This window comes from Gossypium raimondii, chromosome 7 (genome assembly GCF_025698545.1).
Source record: "Gossypium raimondii isolate GPD5lz chromosome 7, ASM2569854v1, whole genome shotgun sequence".
Taxonomy (NCBI): Eukaryota; Viridiplantae; Streptophyta; class Magnoliopsida; order Malvales; family Malvaceae; genus Gossypium; species Gossypium raimondii.
Window position 1 is genome coordinate 44,645,176 of NC_068571.1, and position 17,265 is coordinate 44,662,440.

At 31.7% G+C, this 17,265-nt stretch overlaps 3 protein-coding genes across 3 annotated transcripts; 2 read left to right on the forward strand and 1 right to left on the reverse strand.

The window, feature by feature from the left end:
• The first annotated feature begins 4,275 nt into the window (after positions 1-4,275).
• Positions 4,276-6,405, forward strand: LOC105788812 (phytoene synthase 2, chloroplastic). Its single transcript, XM_012615863.2, has 6 exons — positions 4,276-4,949; positions 5,051-5,101; positions 5,178-5,350; positions 5,463-5,698; positions 5,783-5,975; positions 6,057-6,405. The coding sequence occupies exons 1-6, from the start codon at positions 4,523-4,525 to the stop codon at positions 6,231-6,233; spliced, it is 1,257 nt and encodes a 418-aa protein (XP_012471317.1). The 5' UTR covers positions 4,276-4,522; the 3' UTR covers positions 6,234-6,405.
• A 1,046-nt stretch (positions 6,406-7,451) lies between these two features.
• On the reverse strand, positions 7,452-9,711 carry LOC105788805 (glutathione S-transferase F12). The gene is made up of 3 exons (XM_012615850.2): positions 9,508-9,711; positions 9,361-9,409; positions 7,452-8,094 (listed from the first exon to the last, which is right to left on the reverse strand). The coding sequence occupies exons 1-3, from the start codon at positions 9,652-9,654 to the stop codon at positions 7,646-7,648; spliced, it is 645 nt and encodes a 214-aa protein (XP_012471304.1). The 5' UTR covers positions 9,655-9,711; the 3' UTR covers positions 7,452-7,645.
• Positions 9,712-12,507: 2,796 nt separating this feature from the next.
• LOC105788781 (sucrose synthase 5) lies at positions 12,508-16,448 on the forward strand. The gene is made up of 14 exons (XM_012615827.2): positions 12,508-12,809; positions 12,887-13,044; positions 13,135-13,327; positions 13,411-13,529; positions 13,609-13,921; positions 14,013-14,186; positions 14,267-14,383; positions 14,480-14,646; positions 14,772-14,996; positions 15,083-15,649; positions 15,737-15,875; positions 15,966-16,045; positions 16,171-16,200; positions 16,293-16,448. Exons 1-14 carry the CDS (start codon positions 12,597-12,599, stop codon positions 16,306-16,308), a joined length of 2,511 nt encoding a protein of 836 aa, XP_012471281.1. The 5' UTR covers positions 12,508-12,596; the 3' UTR covers positions 16,309-16,448.
• Positions 16,449-17,265: the final 817 nt, after the last annotated feature.

A 17,265-nucleotide genomic window follows, 5' to 3' on the forward strand; every position in this document is an offset into this window, starting at 1 on the left:
TATATATATATATATATATATATAAATATTCATTAGAAAAATATATAAATATATACATGTACATATATACAAAAGTAAAAAAAATTGAAACTAAATATAGAAGTATATATATATGTATATAAAAGTTAGGAAGTAAAATAAAACAAAAACATATGTATAAAATATATATAAGCATACATATACTATATATAAAACAATATATATTACATAAAAATGATGTATTCGCATGAATATAAAAATAAAATAATAATAATGATACAAGATTAATGATGTCACATAATAGTATTAATAATATTAAAATAATTAATTTAATAATAAAAAACTAAAATAACAAATAGAGGATTAAATAGTATCAATAATCAAAGACCAATGAATTTAAAATAAAGAGTATAAAATAAAAAATATAAGGCCAAATAAAATGTAAACAAATTTAAAAATAATAAATTTGAAAATGAATAGTAAGAGAAAAAGAGATTTGAAATCAACAATATACAAATCAATAAATAAATTATACACAAATCAACAAAATAAGAACGCAAGAGAGAGAGAAATTTGAGTAAATACTCTTAAAAATTATTATTACTCCCCACTTCCCTCCTTTACAATGAAGGGAAAGGCATCTATTTATAGTTGAGCCTCCCCAAATCCAACGGTGCAGATTAATTACATCAACGGCTAAGATTAAAAGGTATCTACAAATTAAATCTTTAAGATTACAAAATCATATCTTCTAAGATTACATATCATATCTAAGATTACATATCATATCTAAGATTGCATATCCTTGAAGATTATGTTTCCATATGCATCAAGCTTGTAGATAGACCTTCAACCTTTTCAAGTAATGGGTCATCCCGATCGAGCCAAATTATATAATTTTGGACTTTGTTTTATTAATTTAGGTTTATTATTTTTTTATGAGCCCGGACTAAATTGGCCTATTACAAATATATAATAGTTTTTATAAAAATTCGATAATTTAAAGACAAACGTGGACACCATGTTTCCATCATTATTAAACAGACAGACCATATCACTCTTTATACGTCAAATCGTATATTTAGAATGTGATATAGTTGGTATATTTCCATCACACAAACAAAATCCAATAGCTATGGTTGTTTCTTCACACTTTCTACCCTTTCTTTAAAATTTCCACCTCACTTCTCTCATTACACTCTTTCTTTGGCTTGTTTTATAAAAATAATAGTAAAAAAATTAATTAATTACGAAAATAGGTTTATAGGTCCTTCTATTATAATGGTCAGATCAAATTAATCCTCTCAATTATTAAATCAATTTAATCCTTATTGTTAAAAACAATCAAATAAGTTCAACATTTACCAATAAAAATATCATTTGTTACATGGTTTTAAAAAGAAAACAATAAATAAAAAAGGGTTTATGAAGCAATTATCCCTTGTGTCATGTTTGGTGCGTCCTTAAGTTTTTTTTTTTCAACAGCCAATTTAAGGGAAATGTTTCTTATCGGGTCTCTCATGATTTTTTATCACATTTCAATTCAATGTCGCCAGTGTGTCAGGCAACACCAATAAAAAATAATTTAAAAAAAAAGTGGTACCCCCCAACCAGTCAAATGACACCTATATTCTCTATAAAAAAAACATCTCATTTCCGTAATTAATTTGTTTTTCGTTTTATTTTCGTAATTAATTTATTTTTTAATATTATTTTTATAAAAAAAAAAAAACCCTCCTTCTTCGCTTGAGGTGCCTAGGGTTTGCTTCTCGTGGATTTGGGCTGGGCTTGTTTGGTCTTGTGCTAAGTGTCCTATTTTTTTGGACTTTGAGCCTTTATATTATGTACTGTTTGATGTTTTAATGAGATGCTTGAAATTTTTCAGTCAATAAAATAAAATAAAATAGAATTCCACCTAACAAAAACAAAGATCATTCACCTAGGTTATAATTAATTCAAAAATTTAGGATCCTATATATATATATATATATATATCTGGTTTATTATTATTTTATCACATCTATATTTATTGTTTGCATATAGAAGATACATTTATTAATCATAAAAAATATAAATATTTATTATATATTAAGAATAATAGAATATTTTCTGTTATCTTTGTTATAACAATTATTATACAAAATGTTAGGATAAATAATAATGGTTCATATTGTAGGTTATGTGGAAAGTTATTGATGATGGAGGTTTAGAAATGGTGTTTAAGTAGAGTATTCACTATATGAGGTCTCTCTTCTTTGTTTTAGAAGAGAAGATATTTTATAGGAGAAAGAGGGCTTGGAACTGGTCCATTATATCATGATTGCCTCATTCGTAAGCTTGAATATAGATTGAAGTTAGAGTATGGCTTGGATACACTCCATGTAATCATCTTTAGAATTATTGACTTTGAAAAATTGAAAACATTAATAAGATTTGATCTATGTGAAAACGATGGTTGTTATCAATGACATTATGAAGATACTCCTTTCTTATTGGCAATGATTATTTTTTTTCATTGAACGCTTGAGATATAATAAATTTTTTATACAGTATTAAAGGTGAAGTAACATAATTTGAATTGGTATCAAAGAAAACTTTTCGTGAGTGAAAGAACTACTTTGATGTAAGGCACTTAAGTTTCCAAAATAGTATAGGAGAACGCAATTCATGCATGGGAGATATGCTTTTGATGCATAGCATTTTCCACTTCAACAATTCAAGTGTCCTTAAGTTTTTAGGAGTTTAAATATGTTCTAAATTCATGTAGTCTTCGTACATTTAGTTAATTTATTTTTTTAAAATTTTGAAAAAAATAAAAATTTAATTGTTAACCCTATTAAAATGTCACATTAACAAATTCAATAAAAAAATTTAATAGTTCTAATAAATAGACCTGAATTCTTTTATCCATAATACAATTTGAGGAGGGAAATGAGCAACAACAAAGTTTGAACCTTGATATTTGAGGTGCTAACATGAGACTTAACCACTGTTCCCTTGTGCCATAGACAAATGAATTTTATTTGTTGAAATCTAAAAGTAAAAAGATTAAAATTTTTAAAAATAAAACTATAAGGACTAAATTCTAAACATGCGAAAAGTAAAACATTTGGAACATATTTTAACATTTTTTGACTCACCGAATGTGTTATATTTTGTAAAAAAAAAAATCTAAATTACCAACAAGTGTTTGGTGTAGTGATAAAGACACATTGCACTCCTAATAAGAGAATACGGGTTCGAACCTTGGGGACCAGATTGTTAGGAGAGGCATCCCAAACATCGAACATGAACAGTAACATGAACATAGATAATGCCAAAAAAAGGCACAATGACTTATTTGATTCTCTAATTTTACAAAAAAAAAATTATTTTAGCCCTCCATTTATTTTTCGTCTCTTTTAGCTCTTAAACTTGCACTGTTTGTCAAATTACCCTTAAAATTGATGGAAAAGTTAATGTTCTTTTAACTTTACTGACGTGGCATACACGTGGATGGCACGCCAACAATTAATTGATTTTTAAAAATTTTTAAAAAATAATTTTGAAAAATTAAAAAGTATTAAAAATATATTTTAAAATTTAAAAAATAATTAATATCTAATGGCCCACGTTGATGCCATGTCAGTTAATTTTCTCATTCGATGAATTGACAAATAATACAAGTTTAAATGCTAAAAAAATGCAAAAAAATAAGTGGAGGACTAAAATGATGTTTTTTATAAAGTTAAAGGGTGAAATCATTGTGGCAAAAAAATTCTAAAATAGTAATTTGATATATAAAAAGTTATAATTAGAAGATTAAAAGAAAAATGTGCATGACATTTTTCCAATTCAAATTTAAAATCTACTTATCTAAAATTGGATCAATTGGAGGGAACGGATGTCCCATCGTTGAAGACAATAAAAAATTAACAAATGTATATTTTATTTACTGAATTTTAATTCGATTAATATTTTTATTATTGCAATAATTTGAATATGTCGAAGTCGCTTTCAACACCAAAAAAAGTCCCGTATGGTGTGTTTATATTTCACTTGCCGCATACTCACAGACAGTGTCGCCAATCGCCATGCCTTACTTAGATAACCTTATCGAATACCCCCGATCTCACTATTTTTTAATTGGTCGACATCATTCTCTACCTGGATTTCACCTTCATGCTTTTATCCTTCATCTCATTTGGGTTTATCCGCCCCCACATTTTAAGATTAAAGATAAAGAAATAATTTAAGAGCAGAACCGGGTTTGGTCTTAGGATCCCAACACCTAATCCCGACAACCATTTGTTTCATTTTGATTATATTATTCATAAATCACTATCCTCCTCCCCCCATTTAATAATATTTGTAGCCATCCATCAAAATAATAACAATAGGTAATTGTTTTGCCTTCATAGAAATAACATTAATAACACACACACACACACACACACAAAAAAAAAGAAGAAGCGATCCAATGGAAGCTAGATACATACAACCAACTTTTAAATCAACCTCTCTCACTGTTCTTTCTTTGGTTTAGATCCCATTTGGTTTCAACATGTCTTTAAAGTTGCTTTGGTTTGTATCTTCCCAATCAAACTTGGGGTTCCTTCATCATGGGAACCGGTCCTTGCCATGTCCCAATTTGTTGTTCCAACACAGAGCAGGTAAAGGTAAGAATCAGAGATGGAAACCCCATTTTTGTTCTTTAAGGACTCATGTTCCTGGTTCAGAAGGGTTAAGAAGAAGCAAGGTGAAGGTCACTGTGATGTCAACCATGGCAGCCACTAGCTCAGCAGGTGAAATAGCTATGTCATCAGAGGAGAAGGTTTACAATGTGGTGTTGAAACAGGCAGCTTTGGTTAATAAGCAATTGAGATCACCTCGTGGGGATGTTGTTGTACCTGGTGATTTGAGCTTGTTAAATGAAGCATATGATCGTTGTGGTGAAATTTGTGCCGAGTATGCAAAAACCTTTTATTTGGGTTAGCCTTTTCTAATTCTTGTTATACAGTAGCTTTGAATTAGAGTTTCGATCAAATACTAGAAAAAAAAAAACAATTATGCTTAATTTTGCCTTGTCTAGGAACTTTGCTGATGACCCCTGAAAGACGTAGGGCTATATGGGCTATCTATGGTGAGTCTTTTAAGTGTATGATGTATGACAGTAATTATTTGTTCACTTTCTTATGATGTTATATGCATTTATACAGTCTGGTGTCGGAGGACCGATGAGCTCGTTGACGGACCAAATGCACCGCATATAACTCCCACTGCTTTAGATAGGTGGGAAGCAAGGTTGGAAGATCTATTCAACGGTCGTCCGTTTGATATGCTCGATGCCGCTTTAGCCAACACGGTTAATAAATTTCCAGTCAATATTCAGGTTACTTGCATTAGATTGGCTTGTGCTTACCTTAAACTGAGCTAGAGAACAGCTTCTAGTTGGCATCCAACTTATATTGCTACCCATAGATCATTTTCCACTCTGTTTGCAGCCTTTCAAAGACATGATAGAAGGAATGAGGATGGACTTAAGGAAATCGAGATACAAAAACTTCGACGAACTTTATCTCTATTGCTATTATGTAGCCGGCACTGTCGGGTTGATGAGTGTGCCTGTGATGGGCATTGCACCTGAATCTTTAGCTAGCACAGAGAGTGTGTATAATGCTGCATTAGCATTAGGGATAGCTAATCAACTCACTAACATACTCAGAGATGTTGGAGAAGAGTAAGTTGCATGGTGCTCTATGCATTAAAATGTACATTTTTTAAGTCTCATACTACATTTTGTACTTGAACTTGGTACCTGCAGTGCACAAAGGGGACGGATTTATCTACCACAAGATGAGTTAGCACAGGAAGGACTATCAGATGAGGACATTTTTAGTGGAAAAGTAACAGATAAGTGGAGGAACTTCATGAAGAAACAAATAAAGAGGGCCAGAATGTTGTTTCATGAAGCTGAAAAAGGAGTTAAAGAGCTAAATGCATCGAGTCGATGGCCGGTAAGTAATCAATAAACTCGTCTTTCGACGTAACACGGAACATAATAACCAGTAATCAGTGTTTAAATTGTTAAAATGCAGGTATCGGCATCATTGATGCTATATAAGCAAATATTAGATGAGATAGAGGCCAATGATTATAACAACTTTACAAAGAGAGCTTATGTAAGCAAAGCAAAGAAATTAATTGCCCTCCCTGTTGCATATGTTAGATCTCTCGTGGCTCCATCAACAATTAGTTCTTCTCATCGGAATTAATTTCACTGTCCATCGAAATAAAGCTTAACGGTTCATTGTATAGTATTTGGATCCATGTATATTAGCATTAATTTTTTAGGAATGATTTGAAGCTTGGTGGGAGCATATGTGTATATATACTAAAATCATTTATACGACTAAAATATTCTAATAACCAAACTAGTTAGATTTACATTTGTTGCTTACATTTAGTTTTTAGAAAATTTTACTTGTGACGGTGTTTATCATCGTATCAATAGTAACATCTATCTGAAATTTTTTGTCTCTTAACTATAAAAAGCTACAAGATGATTATTGACCTATTTAATTTTGTCTTTTTATCACTAATTGACTAATGGTGACGGCTTTTAAAATTAGCATATTAGCAATTTTAACCCTTAACATTTATAAATTTTGTTAATTTAGTCTTAATTCTAAAAAATGTTAACCCTCAACATTTACACATCGAGTAATTTGGTCTCTTTTTGGGTAAACTACATTAGTAATATTCCAACTATTTTCCTGTTTTGGTCACCTAGCTATGAAAAGTTACAAAATGGTCAACCAACTATTAGTGATTTTCTTTTCTGGTCACCCAACTATGAAAAGTTACAAAATAGTCATTCAACTATTCAATTTTGTCTTTTTCGGTCACTCAACTATCTTAGATTTTTGGGTGTTTCCATTTTTACGTCACCTGTTGGTGATAAAAATAGACAAAATTGGATAGTTGTGTGTCCATTTTATAACTTTTCATAGTTAGGTGACCAAAAAAAAATTTACTAATAGTTGAGTGACCATTTTGTAACTTTTTATAGATAGGTGACCCAAAAAAAGAAAAAAACCATATATAGTTGGATGACTTCTAATGTAGTTTACCCTTTTCTTTTGCAATTTTGCTTTTCTTTGTAACATTGAGGGTTAATTTTAAAAGAATGAGAAAAGATAAAATTATTATCTTGAGATTTTTGGTGTTTTCATTTTTTAATATATTTCAATCAAAATTGGCTGAAATTTTTTTCAGCTTTTTAGGTGAAAAGGTTATAAAAAAAACACCAAATTACATAATATGTAAATGTTGAGGGTTAAAATTTTAGAATAAAAACTAAACTGATACAATATATAAAATTTGAGGGTTAAAGTTACTATTATGTCAATTTTAAAAGCTACCATCATTAGTCTACTTGTACTTGTGAACAAAAACAACAAAAATTAAATAGTTGAGGGACCAAAAACAAATACTAATAATTGGATGACTACTAATGTAGTTTATCCATATTTTTATTTATTTTATTTTCTCACCATAATATAAAGCTACATGGTAACTTTTAATTCGAAGTTAAACTAAAAGTACTATATTTAAGCTAGATTAGTTTAATCAAAAGACATTAAAATTTTATTCTTTGATAAATGAAAATAGTAATATAAGGTGATCAATAATTAGCGAGGTTCATGAGTTTCTTCCAAGCAGCTCGGTTAGAAATGGTCTCCCACCATGCATTCACATGCTTCCGTTGAGACACCATGTGCCACATCCCAACATCGTCGACCAAGTATCGAAGAGCGGGTAGATGGCTAAGGTCGGCCAAGGTGAATGAATCTCCGGCAAGATAGGCGGTGGTGGACAAGCGTTGCTCGTAGATGTCCAACACTTTTTCCAGCTTTTGTTGGCAGCTGAGCACTAAGGCCGTATCACCCTGCTTGCCCATTCGTGGGAGGATCAACAGTTGAAACACCAAAGTGTAGACCAAATCGTTGAAGTTGTGGGCTTCTACTTCTAGCCATTGATCCACCATTGCTCGTTCTTCCAATGAGTTTCCAAGTAGGTTTGTACCTTGCTTTTCATATTTGGCTGCATAGTACCTTATGATTGCCCTAGACTCTGCCAAAAGCAAAATATTTACACATTTGAATATAAATATGAAAAGGGTAAATTACACCTAAGGTCACTAAACTAAGTTTACGTTTTAATCACTCAACATGAAAAAGTAAGTTACAAAATGGTTATTTAACTATTTGAAAGTTTTCATTTAAGTCATTGGCTATTTAAATTGTTGATGCATGGCCGCCTTCTCTATTTACAACACTTGCACCAATCGAAACATCACAAATCTACAAACCAAAGTCTAAACAACTTTCTTCTCCGATCTTCGACATTGGCTATCAGATCAATTTGGATATTTGGTATGTTCTTCTACTCGTCAATAGGTACTGATCACCTAGGGACGAAGCTAGAAAATTGCTTTAGAAGGGGCCAAAGATGAATCTTAAATTATTGGAAGCTAAAGTGTAATTTTATCATTATACTAACATGTACTTTCAAAAAAGTTAAGGGATTAAATGGCAAATCTACCATTTGGGGGAGCAAGTAGGGATGGCAGAATCCAAGCCACTCAACGGATTCTAAACCAATCCGCTCCAAATGCAACGAACCTTTTCTTTTGAAAAGTGGATGCGGGACGAGGCGAGGTGGACTTTTTTCTTTTGGAGTGGGAGTGGAGTGATTATGGTAATTACTTGTCCCATCCCGACCTGCTCTAGATTGCCATTTAATCCTTGTATATATAAGTTATTAAAAAGGTAAAAATATAATAATGTAATACTAAAAAAAGCTCATATATTTCATGTTTAAATATTTTTTTTGAAGAATTGTGTTTAAATATTTACTTGATTTTAAAAAGATCGAAAATATTAAAGATGAGTAGCAAAATTTGAATTGAAGCAGAGCGGGGATGGATGTATCTAATATCCATGGAGATGATAGTAGTTTTCAAAATTATACATCTATAGTAGAGCAAGGCGGATGGTGGAGTAGAGTGTGCCAACTATGGAGTTGTGATGGATTTAGCAATATTCGCTCTCGCCCCACTTCATTGTTATTCTTAGGAGCAAGGTTACTGCTTGCCCCCTTTATCTTCGTCCATGATCTACTGTACTAATTACCGAATCGTCGTATAAAGTTCGTTAGCCAGATTTAAAAAAAAAATTTAACAACACTTAAATAAAAAAACATTAAAATAATTTATTGACTTAAATGAAAATTTTAAATAATTTAATAATTATTTATAACATTGAGCAAAAACATAGACTGTTTAATAACTATAATTTATCCTTAAAACCTTACAGGAACGCATCCCAAGAACCTTACCAAAAAGTTTGAAGTCGCCATCCTCTATAGCTGGGACTTGTCCAAACGGCTGCAAAAAAAGAAAACGTCAAAATACCAAGAACCAAAAATAGTAAATATTATAATATAACAATGAATAACAAAGCAAAGAGACATGCAGTGCAGTACTTGACGAAGGAGGAAATCGGGTTTTTTATGATCGCCGGCTTCGAGATCGACATCGACGATCTGAAATTCAACCTCTTTCTCAAGAAGGCATGCCAATACCCTTTGAGGGCAAGCTGCCTTGATTGGACCGTACACTTTCACTACCATTCTTAAATTTTATTATTATTATGAACAAACTTATGGATTTTGATTTTGGTTTTAATTATAATTTTGCTAAGATATATATAAGATTGGGGGAGTGGGAATGGGGCAATGCTACTCACCCACCATCATATTGTTTCTTTGTGGGGGTTGTCACGTGCTAATATTCAATATTATGCTACCCTCCACATTCCATACAGTATTTGAGCCTTCCCCAATTCTATTTCTTTCACTTAAATTTTATTATCAGTCCCTATACTTTGTGAAAATTGTATATTTAGTCTTACTTTAATTTTATTAATTTTAATCTCGACTCAAACGGTAACAATTAAATTCGTTTGGTTAAATTCAATTACTAGTTCTGTATTATGCATACAAGTGTATATTAAGTTCATATTCTACAATTAGATCATTCTAAGTCCTTATATTTTTGAATTTTGAAATTTTAGTCTTGACACAGATGACTACCGTTAATCTATTAATTGAATTTTAAGTGAGTAATATGTGGAAACAACGAGCTGATATCGCATTACATATATTATAGTATGTTTATCGCATTGGATTTTGAAAATAACTTAACTTAATAAAACTTTAATAGTTGTCATTTGGTGAGGACCAAAATTTTAAAATTTAAAAGTATAGGGACTAAATTTAGTCCTTGTTTTGTTTTGTTTTTCTATTTCAGAATAATTAAAAAAATCTTAACATATTATTATTAATTTTGAATTAATTCACAGTATATAAATAAAGGAATAGTGTTTCTCTTTTGGCACTAAACTGCCTCTATCAGAGATTATTTATATTTTATTTCCAATTTTACAGTTGACAGGTGAAATTGATGCGGAATTTTAATTAAGTGGATTTTTTAACAGACCTTGTTTTAATGCAAATATTTAATTTCTCCATTTAAGTTGGGTTTAATGATTAAGATTATAAATTCATGAATGGGAAAAATTAAAAAAAGAAGAAGAAAGGATTTCCTCTTAATTTTAGTTTAATTTTGCCAAAGGAAATAGTTGTGAAAATAATAAAGAAACATAAACGAAGGTAAGAAAGAAAAGCTTCTAATTTTGATGTGAAATCTTTCCTCTTTTATAATTTCATAATATTTAAATATAGTAATATGGAAACAAAACTAAAAATGAAGAAATAAAATCTTTCTAATTTTGATGTGAAATCTTTCCAGTTTATAACATGGTTTAGAAATGAATATATGGACATGTATGTTAGATAATTAGCCAAAATTTGATTGCAAAAGCCATGTTTAATCTCTTGAAGAAGAAAATGGTGCCCAAGAAATTGTGGAAGAACTTAGTTTTACTATTTCAACCCAAAGTAAAAATCAAACGTCTTACAAAATCCCAAAATCGAAATAAAAGACCCTTCATAGACCATACAGCTTATGTCCAAGAGACGGAGTTTTTTAACAAGAAGGATGAAATATGGGAGGATCCAAGTGACGAAGAGGGCATCCCACTGTCAAAGGAAGTTGATGTGAAAGCAGAGGAATTTATCAATCGGTGCAAGGAAATTTGGAGGCTTGAAAGACAAAAATCCGAAGAGGAATTTCGAGAGAGGTTGGCTCGTAGTGCATGAATTTCTTATGAATATTTTTTACATGAGAAAATTTAATTAGATTTAATATCGACTGGCAATTGGATCTAAGGTTCTTCCTTTTCATAATTTAGAATGACGTCTTTTTTTTCTTTTTGATGAATGGTATTAATATAAATTTTATTTTGTTAGGCTGGATTTCAAATTTTATCTATGCTAATATTAATTCAAAAAACATTAAAAAATATTTTACGATATTTTATATATTATCATATTCGTTACATTTAGACTGAGAGCGTAAGAGTAGACCTGTCCCTTCATTGATTGTTGCTTTCTCTTTTATATAATATATGTTGAATTATTATATTCAATTTACCAATATACAATATGGATAAATATAACCGAAATTTGAAGCCTTTATTTTAATTCGTGGGATTGCAAAGCTTGGGCAAATATGAATGATTTTTATATTCATTTGATTTGTTATTTTAACTATTATTTTTAACCATGAAGTTTAATTTCTGATATATTTTTCAAACTAAAAATATGAATCAAAGAGACCCAGCCTCCAAGAAAAGGAATTTCAAACCAAATTCGATGGCAAATGCAGGAGAAAGGATAAGTTCAACTTAATCCATAAGCTTGCGTAGTTATGTCAATCTGTGTTTGCCAAAAATAATAAAATTTTAAATTTTTTAATATTTAGTTTTATGAAATACTAATTCATGCAAGTTTAAATTAAAAATGACAAAAAATTAAGAGGATAAAGATTCAAAGAATAAACATTATATAATAAAACAGTGTAAATTAAACTACACCCAAATTTATTAAATTATTATCATTTAACTTCAAAAATTATAAAATAATTATTGAAGTATTCATAAGTTTTCATTTAAACCGCTTAATTATTCAAAAGTAAACCTCACACTTTTCTTTTAATTTTTGCTACAAAGTATAATCTATAAAATTTATACAAGTTTCAATTTAATTCATCATGAATTCGTTTGAGTTATAATTAAGATTATAATTATAAACACAATAATTAATTGAGACAAAAGGAATTTAAGTTACGATTGTGTTGGAGTGGAACATGTCTGAACGTTTGTTTGTGTTGTTAGACTGACATCCACGAAAAGAAAAGAATAAAGCAATGCCCTTCAACTTTTTTCTCCTTCGGGTGGCCTAAGTTTCTTCTTACGTACACAAATTCTTTCCTTGATTTGATTAAGACTAGCATTGCATCCGAATCTTCTTTTTCTTCTCTTCATGCATTTGCATATATTTCATTATTCCTATCCCCCATCTGCACTTTATCATATACCATAACCCCAACCCCAACCCCATATATATATGTATGAACTACTTAGTATTGCATATTAAAGAAGAAACAAAAAATGACGTCTACATCGACCGGGAAGCTTAGTGACTCCATAGCTGACAACATACGCAATGCCTTGAAGCAGAGCCAGTCTTACATGAAACGTTGCTTTTCTAAGTACATGGAGAAAGGAAAAAGGGTTTTGAAAGCCCATGAATTGAGGGATGAATTTGAAAAAGTAATGGATGATAAAAATGAGACCTTGGGCACCATGTTTTCTTCAGCTCAGGTAAGTTTATTACATGCAAAAAAAGAACTGGAAAATGACATTTTTTGAAAGATTATGAGGTGTTTTATAATTTTCAGGAAGCGGTTGTTACTCCACCTTATGTCACCTTTGCCGTAAGACCGACTCCGGGATGTTGGGAGTTTGTTAAGGTGAACTCCGTCGATCTCTCCGACGTCAAACAAATATCCTCCGCCGAGTACCTGAAACTCAAAGAGACGATCGCCGATGAGAATTGGTATGTTAATTTATGCTATGGCATTGTATCTTCAAAAGGTGTATGTGTTTACGTCTGTGTGTGTATTTAAGTGTTTAATGTTTACTACAGGTCGAAAGATGAAAATGCATTAGAGGTGGATTTTGAAGCATTTGATTTCTCGATGCCAAAATTAACATTGGCTTCTTCTATTGGAAAAGGACTTAATTTTGCGTCAAAGTACATTACTTCTAAGCTAAGTGGATCTGTGGATAATGCCCAGCCCCTTGTAGATTACTTACTCTCACTCGAATATCAAGGAGAGGTATATCTATATATATGCATATATGCATATGTACATATATGTACGATAAAATGCAAATTAATGGTTGTTTTCTCAACCTGCAGAAACTTATGATAAACGAGACACTTAACACAGCAGCAAAGCTTCAATTGGCTCTTATAGTAGCTGAAGTTTCCCTCTCAGATCTTCCTAGGGATACCCCATACCAGAGTATTGAGCTAAGGTAAAAACAGTATAGAAAAAGATATGGTTCCATCATGCTTGATGATTGCTTAGTATATGTGTATAAAATTTTGTTGCAGGTTCAAGGAGTGGGGATTCGAGAGAGGGTGGGGTGATACGGTTGAAAGAGTGCATGAAACGATACGGTCACTCTCGGAAGTGTTGCAAGCACCTGATCCACAGAATTTGGAAAAGCTTTTTAGCAAACTTCCCACCATATTCAAGGTTGTAATCTTCTCTCCTCATGGATATTTTGGACAATCAGATGTGCTTGGTTTGCCAGACACTGGTGGACAGGTTGTTTATATTTTGGACCAAATGAGGGCCATGGAGGAAGAATTGGTTCTCAAAATCAAATCCCAAGGCCTCAATATTAAGCCTCAAATCTTAGTGGTGAATACAAATTTCTCCCCTATAGTAGCAATTTACAGTTAGTTTCTAGCCTGAATGGTGCTTGATGAATGGTAATATTTGAGCATAATAGGTCACAAGACTCATACCTGATGCCCGAGGAACTAAGTGCAACCAAGAGAGGGAGTCCATCATCGGCACCAAATACAGTCAGATCCTCCGAGTGCCTTTCAGGACTGAAACCGGTATCCTACGCCGATGGGTTTCGCGTTTCGACATTTATCCTTATCTCGAGACGTTTGCTCAGGCATGTGTAGATCTCTCTACTCATCCATCTGCTTCCATTTTGGTCTTACTAACTGCCCACTTTTATTTGGATATCATTAGGATGTTACATCCAAGATCTTGGATGCAATGGAGGGTAAACCAGACCTTATTATTGGAAACTACACTGATGGGAACTTAGTATCATCTCTAGTAGCTAGCAAACTTGGGATAACACAGGTGTCTGTTTAACTTATACACACACACACACACACACACACACACACACACACACACATACATATATGCTAATTTCTAACAAGTATTTCTATGTAGGCTACGATTGCGCATGCTTTAGAGAAGACGAAATACGAGGATTCAGACATCAAGTGGAAGGAACTTGACCCAAAGTATCATTTTTCATGTCAATTCATTGCTGATACAATTTCAATGAATGCTGCAGATTTCATTATAGCAAGCACATACCAGGAGATTGCAGGGAGGTTAGAGAATTAGCCATATCGAACTCTGACTGTTCGTTTTTCTTGAAGTACCAGATCCAATATTGCTCACTTGTAACTTATTTTACCATGATTTGTGACATAGAATTCAATCATGTTGTTTGCAGCAAAGAGAGACCTGGACAATATGAGAGTCATGCTGCATTTACACTCCCAGGGCTCTGTAGAGTTGTTTCAGGCATCAATGTTTATGACCCTAAGTTCAACATCGCTGCTCCCGGTGCCGATCAATCTGTGTATTTCCCGTATACGGAGACCGGAAAACGATTCACATCATTTCATCCTGCAATTGAAGAACTTCTGTACAGTAAAGTGGATAATGATGAACACATGTAAGTGAAGGTCTATTGAATTATATTTTGCTTCAAATCACTTGGGATTATTCAACATCTTATTGAATTATTTTGCTTCAAAACAGTGGTTATCTAGCAGACAGGAAGAAACCTATAATTTTCTCAATGGCAAGACTTGATACAGTGAAGAACTTGACTGGATTAACTGAATGGTACGGTAAAAACAAAAGGCTAAGAAGCTTGGTCAACCTTGTAATAGTAGGAGCCTTCTTTAATCCCTCTAAATCAAAAGATAGAGAAGAAATGGCTGAAATAAAAAAGATGCACGCACTCATAGAGAAATACCAACTCAAGGGCCAAATCCGATGGATAGCCGCGCAGACAGACCGTAACCGAAACGGCGAACTCTACCGTTGCATTGCCGATACAAAGGGTGCATTTGTTCAGCCAGCTTTATATGAAGCATTCGGTCTTACAGTGATCGAAGCAATGAACTGCGGTTTGCCGACCTTCGCAACCAATCAAGGAGGCCCTGCCGAGATCATTGTGGACGGAGTTTCCGGTTTCCATATTAATCCCACAAATGGAGATGAATCAAGCAACAAAATTGCTGATTTCTTTGAGAAATGCAAAACCAATCCTGCATATTGGAATCAGTTCTCAGCTGATGGATTGAAACGCATAAATGAATGGTAATAAAACAAGTTACAACCGTGGCTGCTCATTTCTTTTGCAATATTAAAGCGCTGACTTGGGTTTTTTTTTTTTTGGGCTTGTAGCTATACCTGGAAAATATATGCAAACAAGGTATTAAATATGGGATGCATGTATGGGTTTTGGAAACAATTGAACAAAGATCAGAAACAAGCTAAACAGAGATACATTCAAGCATTTTATAATCTAATGTTCAGGAATCTGGTATATATATATATCTTTCTCTATTACTGGTTCACCTTTCATTGCTTTGATTTTATATCTGTTTATTAATATTAAAAAAACATTTTACAGGTAAAAAATGTTCCTTTAGCAAGTGATGAAACTCAGCAACCAGACTCAAAGCCAGCAGACAAACCACAGCCTACACCGAGGCATGTCTAACTTCCATTAAAAACCCTTTCTTTAAAATCCGAGTCTGAGTAATATAATATCTACTATTAAAGATTTCTGGGAAAAAAACCAACCATTAACAAATCTACATGTTCCATTTATGCAGCACCAAGCGATCGCAGTCACGACTTCAAAGGTAGAAATGATGTTTTATTTTTTTGGATTATTATGTTTCCATATTCTGCAATGTATGAAAACTCACTGAAAGCATTTAACGATGGTCTCCAGGTTGTTCGGAGCTTAGTCAACACAGCTGTATATTGATCAACACTGATCTGCAATGGTGGATGTTTATTTGTTTCATTTGGAGATTATGGTTACATTATTAATCATCATGTAATAATTTGTTTCAAAATAAGATGAAAAAAAAGTACTTTGAGGCCACTGATTTTATTTTAACTTCAATGGATTTGCTACAAGTTTTAGCAATGTTGAGCTTTCAGCAAATGAGCTTCAGGTTTTTTATCATTGATTTGACTGAGTCAAATAATATATTTCATTATCTTTAATTATTTGTGTGCCTTTGGTTTCCAATAGGATTTATTTGAAGGTGATCTCAAAAGATTAAAGGTAAACTTCATTGCTAATTACGCAATTGATGATTAGTTTTTATTTAATTATGAAAAAGTTGTAAAGTGATTACTCAATTATTTAATTTTGTTTTTTCTTGGTCACTTGACTAAATGGTTAATAAGAAGATGATGTGATAGCTTTTAAATTTGACATACAATAATATTTATACCTATCAATTTAATCTTAATTCTAAATAAATTAACTCTTAAAATTCATATATCATGTAATGTAGTCTTTTTTGTAGTTTTGCTTTTTATTTGTGACATTTTACTTAAAAGCTAAAAACAAATTTAGCAGCTAAATTTGATCTAAAATATACCAAAAATAAAAATACCAAAAAATCCTAGATAATAATATTTATCTTTTCTCATTCTTTTAAAATTAATATTTAATATCACGAAAAAAAAGTAAAACTATAAAAAGATTAAATTACGAATGTGTAAAATTTAAGGGTTAAATTGTTTAGAATTAAATACTAAATTGACACAATGTACAAATATTAAGGGTTAAAATTACTATTATATCAATTTTAAAAGCTACCAAATTAACGGCGGACAATGAAAAAAGAAAAAAGTTAAATAATTGAGTGGTATTTTATAACTTTTTATAGTTGGATAAATAATATTTA

Bases quoted from the DNA above. Each gene is read 5' to 3' on its own strand.
- LOC105788812 (XM_012615863.2), top strand. From the start codon at position 4,523: ATGTCTTTAAAGTTGCTTTGGTTTGTATCTTCCCAATCAAACTTGGGG. The intron at 5,351-5,462 runs GTTACTTGCATT...CTCTGTTTGCAG, and splicing joins AATTTCCAGTCAATATTCAG to CCTTTCAAAGACATGATAGA. The intron at 5,976-6,056 runs GTAAGTAATCAA...GTTAAAATGCAG, and splicing joins ATGCATCGAGTCGATGGCCG to GTATCGGCATCATTGATGCT.
- LOC105788805 (XM_012615850.2), bottom strand. From the start codon at position 9,654: ATGGTAGTGAAAGTGTACGGTCCAATCAAGGCAGCTTGCCCTCAAAGG. The intron at 9,410-9,507 runs GTACTGCACTGC...CTTTTTTTGCAG, and splicing joins CCGATTTCCTCCTTCGTCAA to CCGTTTGGACAAGTCCCAGC. The intron at 8,095-9,360 runs GTAAGGTTCTTG...TGCTTTTGGCAG, and splicing joins TGGCGACTTCAAACTTTTTG to AGTCTAGGGCAATCATAAGG.
- LOC105788781 (XM_012615827.2), top strand. From the start codon at position 12,597: ATGACGTCTACATCGACCGGGAAGCTTAGTGACTCCATAGCTGACAAC. The intron at 12,810-12,886 runs GTAAGTTTATTA...TATAATTTTCAG, and splicing joins CCATGTTTTCTTCAGCTCAG to GAAGCGGTTGTTACTCCACC. The intron at 14,997-15,082 runs GTAAGTGAAGGT...GCTTCAAAACAG, and splicing joins GTGGATAATGATGAACACAT to TGGTTATCTAGCAGACAGGA.